General features: G+C 56.8%; 1 protein-coding gene across 1 annotated transcript; it reads left to right on the forward strand.

Moving 5' to 3' along the window:
* The first annotated feature begins 2,125 nt into the window (after positions 1–2,125).
* On the forward strand, positions 2,126–10,504 carry ASB10 (ankyrin repeat and SOCS box containing 10). Its single transcript, XM_008688606.2, has 5 exons — positions 2,126–2,396; positions 3,190–3,457; positions 6,172–6,691; positions 9,923–10,036; positions 10,319–10,504. Exons 1-5 carry the CDS (start codon positions 2,126–2,128, stop codon positions 10,502–10,504), a joined length of 1,359 nt encoding a protein of 452 aa, XP_008686828.2.
* Positions 10,505–13,134: the final 2,630 nt, after the last annotated feature.

Raw genomic sequence — 13,134 nt, forward strand, 5'->3', positions numbered from 1 at the left:
GGAAAGGGGAGGGCGAGGTCGGGGGGCAGAAGCCGGGGGTGGAGCTCATGCCCTCCCACCTCCCCCTCCTCCTCCCACCAGGACTGGTACTTCAAGACTCCACTGGGCAAGAGGAGGGTGAAACTCATCAAGGACCAGGACGCTGAGGAAGCCAAGCTGGCGAAGGAGAAGAAGAAAAGGAACTGATGGTTGAGGCCAGGGTGCCCGAGCTTGGCAGGGGGACGGGGTGGCACCCGGCCGGTGGAGGGCCAGGGGCAGAGGCATAAACATCCACACAGCTCAGGGAGCAGCTCTCTCTGTCTGTCTCTGTGCTTCCCGCCCCTGCTCTGTGCCCCCTGCCTGTGCCCAGCCTCCCCCCCCCCGCCCCATCCCTGCTGGCCCTCCGTCCTCACCCACTCACAGCCTTCACCCTTGGGCCCCAGAGCCTTGTCCTCTGACCCCACCCATGTTTTCATCTCCTGTTGGTTCCTGTCCTGACTCCCCAGCTCTCTTCCTCTTGGGGTTTTTAAGAGAGAAAAATAGGAAAAGAAAGAAGGAAAACGAGAAGGGAAAAGGAAGGTCTACGGTAAGTCTGGAGAAAGGAAAGAGCAAGTTTGGAAGTCAGCAGCCCCTGGTGGAAGCCCCATCTCAGAAGTAACTCCCTGTATGGTCTTACACAGTCCCTTCCTGTCTCCGGGCCTCAGTTCCCTTACCTGTAAAGCGAGGAGAGGTTGGACAAGCCTCCAAGGTCCCTGGTACTCTAGGGTTTGATTATCCTTACAAAAGTGTGTCAGGGGGGTGAGGACTCTTAGGCTTCTAGGTTCTAGGGAGAAAGGGTGTAGTAGGTGATCAGATCAAGGGCCCTTGGTAGAGCCAGTGCCTCTGTGAGTGGTCTCCACATCTTTCTGAAACCTCCCCCCCCAGCCCCCCCACCTAGCTGCCCAGGCTCTGCTCTCCTTCCTCTGACCCAGAGTCTGTCCCTCAGAGAGTGGATGGGTCCCCTTTGCTGGGGAGGGAAGAGCTGGGGGCGCTGGAGGGAAGGGAAGCTCAGGGAGCGAGAGATAGTCGTGCCACGGAGGGCTGGGAGCCCCAGCGTTCTCTCAGAAGAAGCAGTGAAGAGTATGTGAACAAAAGTCAACGTGTGTTTGGCAGGTCATAGAGGCCAACGAGAGCCAGACGAGATGAGACCCCTGGGGCTGGGGCAGGCCCAGGGCCCGTGGTGGGCTGCCCAGGGGCCGGGTTTTAAGTGTTCTTTCTCCCTGTTTTCTTGTTTATCTCCCCAAATGAAAGTAGTCTCATTATCCTAACATACCCATACGAATGGGCAAAACCACTTTCTCCTTCTCACTCCCCAACTGAGACCCCTCTAACGTTGGCAGGTAGAGAGGGGAGATGGGGGGCAGCACCCAGGGTGGGTATTGGGAGTTTCCACTGCTGTCCATGGGCTGAGCCCTCTCCCCCAGGCAGAAGTCTGTCTTTCAGAGAACACTGGAAGGAAAGCCTCATGGAGTGGGGCCTTCTCTGCCATTTGTCACTACCGTGAGCCCTTTCCTTGAATTTGGGAGGGGGAAGGTGCAGGGCTAATCAGTGGCATTCGGGAGGGGAGGGAAAATCACCCAGCACCCACATGCCCTCCCTCTGGGATCGGAGCCCAGGCCATTGGAGGCTGGCTTGGTGAAGCACACGATAGACGACCAGAGTATGAAATGGCAGCTTGAGAGCCCCCACCCCACCCCACCCCCATTCTAGTCCCGGATCTGCCACAAGTTGTCAAACTTTGGGCGAATCACTTCCCACACCCAGGCTCCATTTTCCTTTACCTGTGAAATTGCAGGTTGGCCACCGCGATCTGGGTGATCCCTTCAACCCGGAGGGCCGTCAACTCCAGGGTGAACTCGGGGTTGGAGGGCTCGATCCTCACTCTGTTCTCCAACTCCTCCCTAATGCCCACTCCAGCCTGAGGCTGCCTGCCCTGGGACTGACAGCTAGGACAGCCGGGCTATTTGCAGCATGACCTATGTGTGCTCCCCTGCCCCTCCCACACTCGGCCTCTGCCTGGCTCAGGCCCAGCACCTGCCCGACCAGTCGGCCAGTGGCATCGTCCCGAGTCCCGCTTCTTTGGCTCCCTCTCTCCCAGAGATTGGCTATGCCTGGGGGAAGGAGCTCCCCTCCCCACTGGGGACGCCGTCTGGGGTGCCTGACTTCGGCCCCGGCCTGCCGGGTCTGGGGGTCCCAGTCCCGCCCAGCCTGGGAGCCAACTCGGCGGTCGCCACTACTGTGCCGTGACATGGCCTTGCAGAATGCCCTGTACACCGGAGACCTGGCGAGATTACAGGAGCTATTTCCCCCACACAGCACAGCCGACCTGCTGCTGGAGTCCCGGGCTGCCGAGCCTCGCTGGAGCAGCCACCAGAGGGGTGAGGGACTGCGGGGGTGGAGGGAGGGCCAGGGGCCTGGGCTGACCCTCTCAGACACAGAGTTACCAAGCGCTTGAGGAAAACGAGAACCCCCTGGCTACTTCTCCCCACCCAGAGGCTTGCCTAAGCCTTGGCCCGGGAGTGAAGTCATGCGGAGCCCAGAATAGCTTCTGCTGAGCTGCGTGGCCGGGTCAGGCTCAGCTCGGGGACATAGAGACCCTCTCCCTCCACCTGTCCGTGTTTCCCTCCTCCTCTCCCTCTGTCTGCCTCTGACCCCTGCCCCTCCTTCCCCCACTCCTCTTCCCACGTGCTCGTACTCTGTCCTCATGAGCTGGTCCCCAGAAGAGTGCAGGGGGCAGGGAGAACCCCCCAGTGACAGACATGCCCTCTGTGCCAGGCTGGTGGAGAAGCCCGACAGAGGGTCTGCAGAACACCCGGAGTCTGGCCCGGGAGCCATCGTCACCCGGACGGCCTCCGGACCTGCCCTGGCCTACTGGCAGGCAGTGCTGGCTGGGGACGTGGGCTCGGTCTCCCGCATCCTCGCCGACTCCGGCACTGGCCTGGCTCCGGATTCCATCTTTGATACCAGCGACCCAGAGCGATGGAGGGATTTCCGCTTCAACATCCGCGCTCTGAGTACGGGCCAGGGGCACCCGGGGGGTCTGAGCGGGACAGGGGAGGCTGGGGACGGAGCTCTGGGCTCCCTTGCCCCAGCCTCTGCCCACTTCCTCTGTTGCCTGGCCGCTCTTCGCCTCCCTCCAGGGTCTGAGGCCCACGTCCCTTCTCTCCCTAGGACTCTGGTCTCTGACATACGAAGAGGAGCTGACCACGCCGCTGCACGTGGCCGCGAGCCGGGGCCACACAGAAGTTCTGCAGCTGCTGCTGAGGCGACGGGCAAGGCCTGACAGCGCCCCTGGGGGTCGCACCGCCCTGCACGAGGCCTGTGCTGCGGGCCACGCTGCCTGCGTCCACGTGCTGCTGGTGGCAGGAGCCGACCCCAACATCCCCGACCAGGATGGGAAACTCCCCTTGCACCTCTGCCAGGGGGCCGGCTCCCTTGAGTGAGTGACCCCTCAGCCCAGCCCCCTTCTACTCTAGGGGAGTCAGGGTGATGACCTCAGGGAGGGTGAGCGAGCGTGTGGGGGGCTGGCAGGCTTGCTGAGCTCGGCTCAGGTGGGGAGTCATCGACCATTGGTCCTGGAACTTTGGAATGGCCTGTTCTTGGGACAGTTTCTGCTTCCCCAGGGGTGTAAAAGGACTATGGCAGGGACCCAGAGGGATAGCCTGTGTTGGGAAGTTGTCTGGACCCATTATGGGGAGGTGGTATACTGTAAAGTGTTCATTTTTCTGAGCCTATCCTGTGTTCCAGGCCCTGTGCTAAGTACAACAGTAACTGCGGCATAACCTCGCCCTCAGGGAGCTGACAGTCCAGGAGTGATCCAGATAGTCTGGAAAGGAAAGCAGCCCCCAGTTAGGGCATGCATTGATCCCTGTGGGCAGGTCTGGCATTTCCCTATTGGCAGGTACTCCCAGATAAATGGGCCTAGGGATGGAGCTTAACTAACTAAACTCACAAGAAACTGATAGATATACCCATGTTTCAATGTATTATTTACTGTAGGGAAAATTCCTTTACTATGACCCAAATAATTATGCCCTATGTGTAGGGAGCCTTGGGGGATGATTCCTCACTTAAAAAATTATTTATTTGACAGAGAGAGAGAGAGCACAAGCAGGCAGAGTGGCAGGCAGAGGGAGAGGGCGAAGCGGACTCCCCGCTGAGCATGGAGACGCATGTGGGGCTCAATCCTAGGACCCTAGAATCATGACCTGAGCCGAAGGCAGACACGTTGCCACCCAGGGGCCCCCTCACTCAATTTTTTGGTGAGCGTGGAATCCTGGCAAAGGGAGCCTCAGCAAATCTATGCACACGCAATAGAGACCCTCTCTCTACTGACTACACACCTGACAAATTTCCCATTTTGCTCCTGAATGGTGCCAAATTTGTAACCCTTTCATCGTCAGCTGGTTAAGCTCCTGATAATCCTATCATCCTTCAGCAGACACCTTTGGCTTATTATGGTCGAAGACGTAATCTATACCAGTGTGTCCCAATGGAAATACAATGTTAGCCACGTACGTAATTTTAAATTTTCTAGTGGCCTTATTAAAAAAGTGAACAACAATGGGGCACGTGACTGGCTCAGTCAGTAGAGCGTGTGACTCTTGATCTCGGTGTCGTGAGTTCAAGCCCCACATTGGGTGTAGAGATTACTTAAATATAAAATCTTAAAAAAAAAAGAAAAAGATGAAACTAATTTTTAAAATTGTGGTAAAATACATATAACATAAAATTTATCATCTTGACCGTTTCTAAGCACGCAGTTCAATGGCACTAAGCAGGTTTATTTTACATTGTCAGGCAACCCCGTCACCACCATCCTTCTCATGAACGTTTTTAATCTTATAAAACTTAAATTCTAGGGCACCTGGGTGGCTCAGTTGTTTAAGCCTCTGCCTTCAGGTCATGATCGAGCCTCTCATTGGGCTCCCTGCTCAGTCTGCTTCTCCCTCTGCCCCTCCTCCTCTCTCCCTCTCCCCCTGCTCGTGCTCTCTCTCTCAAGTAAATAAATAAAATCTTAAACAAACAAAAACAACCTGAAATTCTGTCCCCACTGAACAACAGCTTCTCCTTCCTCTCTCCCTCCAGCCTGTGACAGCCACCATTCTTCTGGTTTCTAGAATTTGACTATTCTTTTTTTTTTTTTTTAAGATTATTTATTTATTTATTCGACAGAGAGAGAGAGACAGCCAGCGAGAGAGGGAACACAAGCAGGGGGAGTGGGAGAGGAAGAAGCAGGCTCATAGCGGAGGAGCCTGATGTGGGACTCGATCCCATAACGCCGGGATCACGCCCTGAGCCGAAGGCAGACGCTTAACGACTGAGCCACCCAGGCGCCCCATATGTGGGAATCACAGGGCATTTGTCCTTTTGTGATGGCTGCTTGCACTTAGCACCATGTCCTTGGGGTTTATCCATGTTGCCTCAGGTGTCAGGATGCCCTCCCTTTCCCAGTGTCTGTAGATGCTACATTTTATCCATTCACCTGTGGATGAACACTTAGACTGCTTTCACATTTCGGCTGTTGCCAATAGTGCTGCTGTGAACGTGGGTGTACAAATATCTGTGAAACAGGTGAAATTAACTTTAATAATATCTTTTATTTAACCCAGTATATCCAAGACGTTGCAACTTCAGCATGTAATCCATATAAAGAACTAATGAGATATTTTATGTCCTTTTTTGTACCAAGTCTTCGAAATTGGTGTGTATTTTATACTCACGGCATATCTCAATCAGGCGTGGTCATAATCCAAGTGTGCAACAGCCGTGTGTGGCTGGCGGCCAGTGTATTGGGCAGCATGGCTCTATACAGTCCCACATCGTTAGTTCTGGCATGTTCTACCCAGCCTCATGGAGACCACACCCGGTGAGAATCATCCTTTCCCTTCCCGAGTAAACAGAAGTATTTTAAAAATTCTTATGGATACTTTTAAACATATAGAAAGGTGGGCAGGATAATACAATGGGCTGCCATGTCCCATCACCACCCACTCTCCCCGCCAAGGGCTGCTGTCATGGCCTTTCCAGGCATCGGGCTGCGCACGACTTCATGAGGTCTAGGTATTAGCGATTATCCCCATTTTCCAGTGAGGAGACTGGTAGGAGTGGGGGGCCCTATTTTCCTCCCCACCACCGTCTTGCCCTTCCCAGGTGTGCCGAACTGCTCCTGAGGTTTGGGGCAAAAGTGGATGGTCGGTCTGAGGAGGAGGAGGAGACCCCCTTGCATGTGGCCGCCCGGCTGGGCCACGTGGAGCTGGCAGACCTGCTTCTGAGACGGGGGGCATGCCCTAATGCCCGTAATGCCGAAGGCTCGACCCCACTGCTGGCTGCCTGTGACGTCCGCTGCATGTCCCCCGCCGATGCCGAGGCCACCACCGCCCGTTGCCTCCAGCTCTGCCGTCTGCTGCTCTCGGCCGGAGCCAATGCCGATGCCGCTGACCAGGACAAGCGACGGCCCCTGCACCTGGCCTGTCGCCGCGGCCACGCGACCGTCGTGGAGCTGCTCCTATCCTGCGGCGTCAGCGCCAACACCATGGACTATGGGGGACACACGGCCCTGCACTGCGCTCTGCAGGGCCCAGCTGCGGCCCTGGCCCAGAGCCCAGAGCACACAGTGCGAGCTCTGCTCAACCATGGTGCTGTCCGTGTCTGGCCTGGGGCCCTCCCGAAGGTATGGGGCTGGGGCCGGAGGGAGGGCTGTGGGGGTGAAGGGTGGGGAGACAGACCTGTTCGCGCTCGCTCTGGATGCAGCCTCAGACACTCGAGCACATTAGTCAGTTCTTCACCTTTCATTCATCACGCAAGCAAAGCCCAATAGGGGGCAAAGGCAAGGACGAAGACCAGCAGGAGGGGTGTGTGTGTGTGTGTGTGTGTGTGTGTGTGTGTGTGCATACATGTGCCCACACGTGCATAGACAAGTGTGGGCATACACGCATATATACACACATGTGTGCGTGTGTGATAAAGGGGGACTGAGGGCAGGAGGTCAGATGATCGTGCATCTGAAAAGACAGGAGCCAGGACTGATGTGGGCCTCAGGGAGTTGTTTCTTCGTCCGGGGAGCGAGCTGATGAGAGAAGCATGCAGGAAGCTCAGCGTGGCAGTGGGATCCGTTCAGTGAAACACTCTGTGCACAGGAGAGGCTCCTCCAGGGCAGAGAGATGAGCCTGGGTCATGAGGGTCAAAGCCTCCTGACCTTTGGCAGACAGACACGGTCCTTGTTTCTGAGAGCTTAGCAGGACAGGCATCACCCAGACCAGCAGCGCTATCCTGGCACCAGAGGAAAAAGCCTTCCACTGTCAATTTCCTGGCTGTATCTCATTTTATTAACATACAATATTCCCAAAGTGGGTTCAACTTGAAGACCTGTGTCCCTGAAGCCCTGGCAGGGGGCCCTGTCCCATACTGCGTCGTAGCTGGAGGGGGCCATGTAATGTCACAGAGCATGCCGGGAGTGGGGCGGGGAGCCCTGTTCTCTGAGGAGCTGGGTCAGAACGGATACAGGGTAGCAGGCTGTGGGCAGATCCCTCTGCGCCAGCTCGGGGCCTGACCTGTCCGGCCCTGCCCGGTCCCGGGCACTCCTCTCCCGTTCCTGCCTTTCCCCTTCACTCACAAACCTAGACGCATCTGTCTAGATTCCTAAGCAAGACCAAATAATTAAACAGCCCGAGAGTTCGGCAGATTGGTCTCCCCTTTGGGAAAATACAAGAAAATCAACAATTAACACTAATTAATCTCCTATTAACACCAGATAATTAGGAGACGAGCAATTCCCTGTAATCTGACGGTGGCTCTGACAACTAATGATTTCCCCTTCGGGGAGGGGGTGGGAGGAGGAGGCAGAGCGGCAAAAAGATTTCCCGGGACCCCACTGGCCGCCCCCTGCCCCCAGCCCCGATCTGCCCTGCCTTAGGGATCAAGGGGGCCGGCACAGCCAAGTGGCCCGTTCCTCCCCTTCATTGGGGTGCCGTGTCCCAGGTGATCAAAAAGTTCAGGAAGGAGTCTGCCATCGTCTCCTACAATCTGCAGCTGCTCCACGCTTGGCTGAGGCGCCTGTCTCCCTGCAAGGAGTCATCTGCGATCACTGCCGGCCTCAGCCAGCTCTCCAGGAGCCACTGGGTGCCCAGGAAGCCTGGAGCCGGGGTCTGGTTTGATGCTTGTTCCTGTGACTATAGGCAAGTCACTGGAACGCTCTGAACGCATGTTCCTTGCATGTAATACAGTCTCTAGCAAACAGTGATAAGCTGTAGGAGCCCCATGGGTAACAGCAGGAGCGAGCACAGCCCTGACCACCACCAGACACCACTCTACGGCGTGGTACCTGCTGCACGGACGCTTTCAGTTCTCCCAACGAACCTGGAAGTAAGTGACGGCCAAGGGTGCAGGCTCTGGAGCCTGGCACGCTAGCCGCGTGACCCCTGGCAAGCGGCTTAATCTCTCTGGGCCTCAGTTTCCTCATGTGTAACACAGGGACATAGGAGTGTGCCTGCTTCATGGGGTTAGTATGAGACCCGAGCTCATACACATAGAGCCCTTTCAACAGGGCCTGACCTAGAGTTAGCGCTCAACACCTGTTAGCTCTTGTTCTAAGTTAATGTGTGGGAACGCTGCTGGGCATCATCCCGACGTAGGGAGAGAGAGATGCAGGTTGAACAGCCGCAGGAGGCTTCCCGGAGCGGAGGGGACTTGAGATGGGCAGGGCTCGGAGATGGAGGAGGAGGAAGACACAGGTATTCCAGGCAGAGGACAGAGGCAGGAATCAGCGTGGGCGGGAGGCACAGAGAGACCCCTCCCAAACAGCAGACAGTTGTGACCAGCCTGTTCTTTCCTAGATCTGAGGAGGAGTAAGTCAGAGACCCGTTCTGGGCAGACGGGACGGGGCAGCCCCAGTGAGCACTGCCCAGATGCAGGGCAAGACGCAGAGGGGGCTCCAGGTGTGTGGGATGCTTTGCCCAGGGGCCCCGCTCCCACGGCCCAGCAGCACCCAGCCCATGCAGCACTCCCAGCCTGCCAGGCAGGAGGGGCTCCTTGTATGCAGGGGTTTTAAAGCCCCTAATGCTGCATGCAAGTGTGTGTGGGGAGAGGAGGGGTGTCACGTGCAGGAACGCTGCCAGAGAGATGGTACCTAGCCGTCCTCGGATTTTATAAAGGGTTTGCGGCCACTGCCTATAGCTTGAGACGCAGCCAGAGATGGAGTGAATGAAGCACAAACCTGCTTCAAGCTCGTACTCGCGGGCTCGGGTGAGTATGATGGCATCTGCGTGTGTCCAGGCGGGTGCGGAGGTCTTTCCTTCCCCGTGGACAGTCTCTGGCACAGGCTGCTCTCCCAGCATGGCTCCCAGACGCCTGCAGCGGGTCACCTCCTCAGAGAGGCTTTTCTTGACCGCCCGTCTAGACAGCACCCTCCCAACACAGTCCCCAAGTCTACTTATTTTTCATTGTAACGGCTTATCTGTAAGTGGTTGTTTATGCGTTTATATTGTTTTCTGCCACTGAAATGGAAGCTCCCAGCTGACAAGCAACTGTCTGTCTGTCATCCTCATTGCAGGGTCCCCAGGGCTCAGCCCATGGTGGCCCTCAGTAAATATTTACTAAATGAAGACATGACAGAATGAATCTGGCTCCAACTCGATCCCACCAGGCCTCTGCTGGCCTCATCCCTTCTCTCTGAATCCTCTCCCTGATGACCTCATTTTAACTGGATCACAACTGCAAAGACCCTATTTCTAAAGAGGTCATATTTACATGTACTGGGGATTAGGACTTCAACATGTTTTGGGGGGGGACACAATCCAACCCCTAGCAGCTGCTCTATCGCTGTCTTGTCATCCTGTGCGGACTGGCTGGGGACCTGAGGTGTGCGGGAACCCCGGAATCATTGATGCTTCTCTGCTTCCTCCAGGTGCTGGAGCGCTGGTGCGGGTCTCCAAGGACCATCGAGGTCCTGATGAACACCTACAGTACCATGCAGCTTCCCGAGGAGGCCATGGCCCTGGTGCCTCTTGAAACACTGCAGGTCAGATTCCAGGACCCTGAACACACACTCACTGAGCCTGGCCCCAAGGGACTCCCACTGCCTGCAGGGAAGCTCTCTTGGTTCCCCCAGCCTGCCCCAGAGAAACGACCCAGAGACCCGCTCATGTCCCAGAAGAAGAAAACACACAGTGTGAACACCCAAAACACTACTTCCAGAGGCTCGTGTAGACACCTGCTGGCCACCAGCCTCCCCCCTGCTTTAGGAGGAAAGGGTGCCATTTGTCCAAGGCTGCCTCGCTGAGCCCCCCCATTCTGTCTCCAGAAGCACCACCGTTTCTATTCCTCCCTTTTCGCCTTGGTGAGACAGCCCAGATCGCTGCAGCATCTGAGCCGCTGTGCGCTCCGTGCTCACCTGGCAGCCTGCCTGCCGCACGCCCTGCCCCGCCTACCCCTGCCACCCCGCCTGCTCCGCTACCTGCAGCTGGATTTTGAGGACGTGCTCTACTAGGTGAGTCCCGGCTTCTGTGGGCAGCCGTAGCCATTTAGAGGGATGGGTGGGAGGCAAGGAAAGAGTTGGGGGCAGGGCCTTGGCCAGAACCAGCCAGCCTCCTGGACCGTGGGACCTCTCTGAATCCACACCTCTCTTTCCAGATGTCTGTCCGCTGCCTTTTGAGAGACCTGAAAGCAGATGCCCCAGGGGGCTCCGGTCTGCTGCTCACAGCACGCTCAACCCAGGCCTGAGTTGAACTGATTCGGGCCGAGGTGTCTCTGTCAGCAAGAGGTCCGGCTCCTCAGGCAGATGTGGACGCTGCCATTCCCACCAGGGAGAGGGGCAGGCAGACCGTGCAGCCAGGTGATGTCTAATGGAGAGACAGCTGGGACTCGTGGCAAGTGATGCACTCCTTGGTGGTGGTCTAAGGCACCGCTCCACCCCATCCAAACCCTGTATGAGCATTAAAAATCTGCAGGCGTGTGTTGTTTGGTGTTGTCTCCAACAGGCCTTCCTCTGAGCTGGTCACTCAGGGGACTCAGGATGGGCGGACTTATGCCCTCCCCCCCGGATCTGCCCCATGGCGCCAAAGATGTCATTGTCCCCCTTTGGCGGGTTGAGCCATCCCAGGCAGACTTGCCCCGCCAGCTCATGATGTGGCACAAGGGCCACCAGGTGAGACAGTGTCAGCACAGCCAGCCAGAGGTTGGGTGAGCAAACAGGCTTGCGTAGGGAAGAGCTGCTGCAGGAATGAGGCAGTGCGGACGGTGGGACAGGATGGGAAAGGCAGCCCTGGGGTAGAAAGTTGAGAAGAAGAGCAAGAAGGCCAATGAAAAGTGGGTGCAGGTGTCAGCCACCGAGGAGGGTAACCGTGGTTCAGGTGAGAGTGGAAGATTCAGGTTTGGAAAAAACAAACAACTCTAGCACTGCCCATCCTATAGCTCAGGGAGAACCAGACGCACACCCGGTCCCTGCGTCTCTTGGATTTGACTATGTGGCAGCAGGAGCTGAGCTGAGAGTTACGTGCCGGGGTCCGAGTCTCAGCTCTACCATTTGGTTGTGGAACTTTCTTCCCCTTTTTGGCTCAAGTTGCTCACATCTGTAAGAAAAGAAAGGAGAGAGTCCCTGAGGGTCTTTGCAGTGCCAGGATTTTAAGACCTTGCAGGTGGCCAGCACGCAGGAGTCGGTCTGCAACCACAGTAGGAAGATAGAGTTGACAGGTGGCGCGGGGCAGCCAATCAAGTGCACTGTGATCTGTGAACCAAGGGTCTCCAGACAGGTTTCCCAAGGCCCCAGAGTGCGCAGGCGCCGGTGTTCACAACTTTCCCACCAACTTCGGGAAGGAGGCTGCAGGGGCGGGGCCGGCAGGGCGCAAAGAGAGAGAGAAAAGCCTAGGAGAAGCGGGGCGGAGGTGAGTGGGCCCGGGGGTTCCCACCTGGCCTCGCGGGCCTTGGGCTGACCGCCCTGTGGGGCACGGCAGGAGGACGGGACCACCAGGCGGAGGCCTGGCCCCTCAGCTGTGGCGACACCGGGCGGGTCCTGAGCGGGCAGGCCCTGGCTGGCCGCACAGGGGATGAGAGACGGGTTGGGCAGTGATTTGCGGGGGGCTTGTGCATGTGCGAGTTCCCCTCGCAGTGTGGGGCCCCTCCCGGAGAGCCCGTCTTGTCCCGAGGTGGGGGCCTGGGAGAATGCCCTGTGCCCATGCATCTGTTGGGTAAGGGCTTACGTGCACCCGTGGTCCAGGTGCCACGCGCACACAGGTCTGGCTCTCTAGTCCCCACCGGAGCACCTTCTAGTGGGGAGGGAACCCTAAGGTGCCGCAGTGCTAAGCCCTCTGAGGAGCTCACACAGTGATTGCCAGCGTGCTTGGATATGTTGGAGACTGGGTGACAGGGAAGCTGCCTCTTGGAGGAGGTGACGTTTGACCTGAGGCCCAGCGGCGTGAGTGGAGTGGGGAGGAGCTGGGGAGTGCCATGAACTGATGTAGGTTTGAAAGCTCTCTGAATGGGGAGAGGGGAGAGGCCAGGGAGAATCTAAGACCATTAGGGGGATCCTGCTGAAGTCCAGAGTCCCCGGAGATGGGGAAGCAGTAGGTGAGACTTGGGACCCTCTTTGGAGACTGGAGGAGACATGCTGATGGACTGGATGTGGGGGCTGATGGAAAGCATAATCCAGGGTGACTCTGTGTTTCAGCTGAACACAGGGTGGCTGGTGGTGCTAATGACTAAGGTGGGGAAGATGAGCAAGGGTAGGCGGTGGAGGAAGGAGCCGGTCACTCCGGGAGATATGAAGTCGGAGCTGCCTGCTACACATCTCAAAGGGGCTGTGTTACAAGGCCATTTAGATCTAGGAATCTGGAATTCAGAGACAAGGTCAGGTCTGGGGGTATAAATGGGATCGTTGGCATGTGAAAGATGTTGAAAGCTCTGTTCTAAGAGCATCCTGACTCTCGAGGGGATGACTTCCCTGAGAGAGTTGTTTATGCACTTCGATGGAAATTTTGTTTAATCCCATCCACATGATTTGCGCCCCCTGAGTCCCAGGTTCTAGGCACTAGATCTACAGCTGTGAATGAGACCAGTTCCTGCCCTCAGTGAATTTCCCATCTAGTTTGAAAAACAAGTGTGTGAATCACTAGTTCAAATACA

This window comes from Ursus maritimus, unplaced genomic scaffold (assembly GCF_017311325.1).
Source record: "Ursus maritimus isolate PB19 unplaced genomic scaffold, ASM1731132v1 scaffold_3, whole genome shotgun sequence".
NCBI classification, from domain to species: Eukaryota; Metazoa; Chordata; class Mammalia; order Carnivora; family Ursidae; genus Ursus; species Ursus maritimus.

Coding starts and splice junctions, on each gene's coding strand:
- ASB10 (XM_008688606.2), top strand. CDS start 2,126: ATGCCTGGGGGAAGGAGCTCCCCTCCCCACTGGGGACGCCGTCTGGGG. Junction 2,397..3,189: donor CTGGAGCAGCCACCAGAGGG/GTGAGGGACTGC, acceptor TTCTCTCCCTAG/GACTCTGGTCTCTGACATAC. Junction 6,692..9,922: donor GGCCTGGGGCCCTCCCGAAG/GTATGGGGCTGG, acceptor TGCTTCCTCCAG/GTGCTGGAGCGCTGGTGCGG.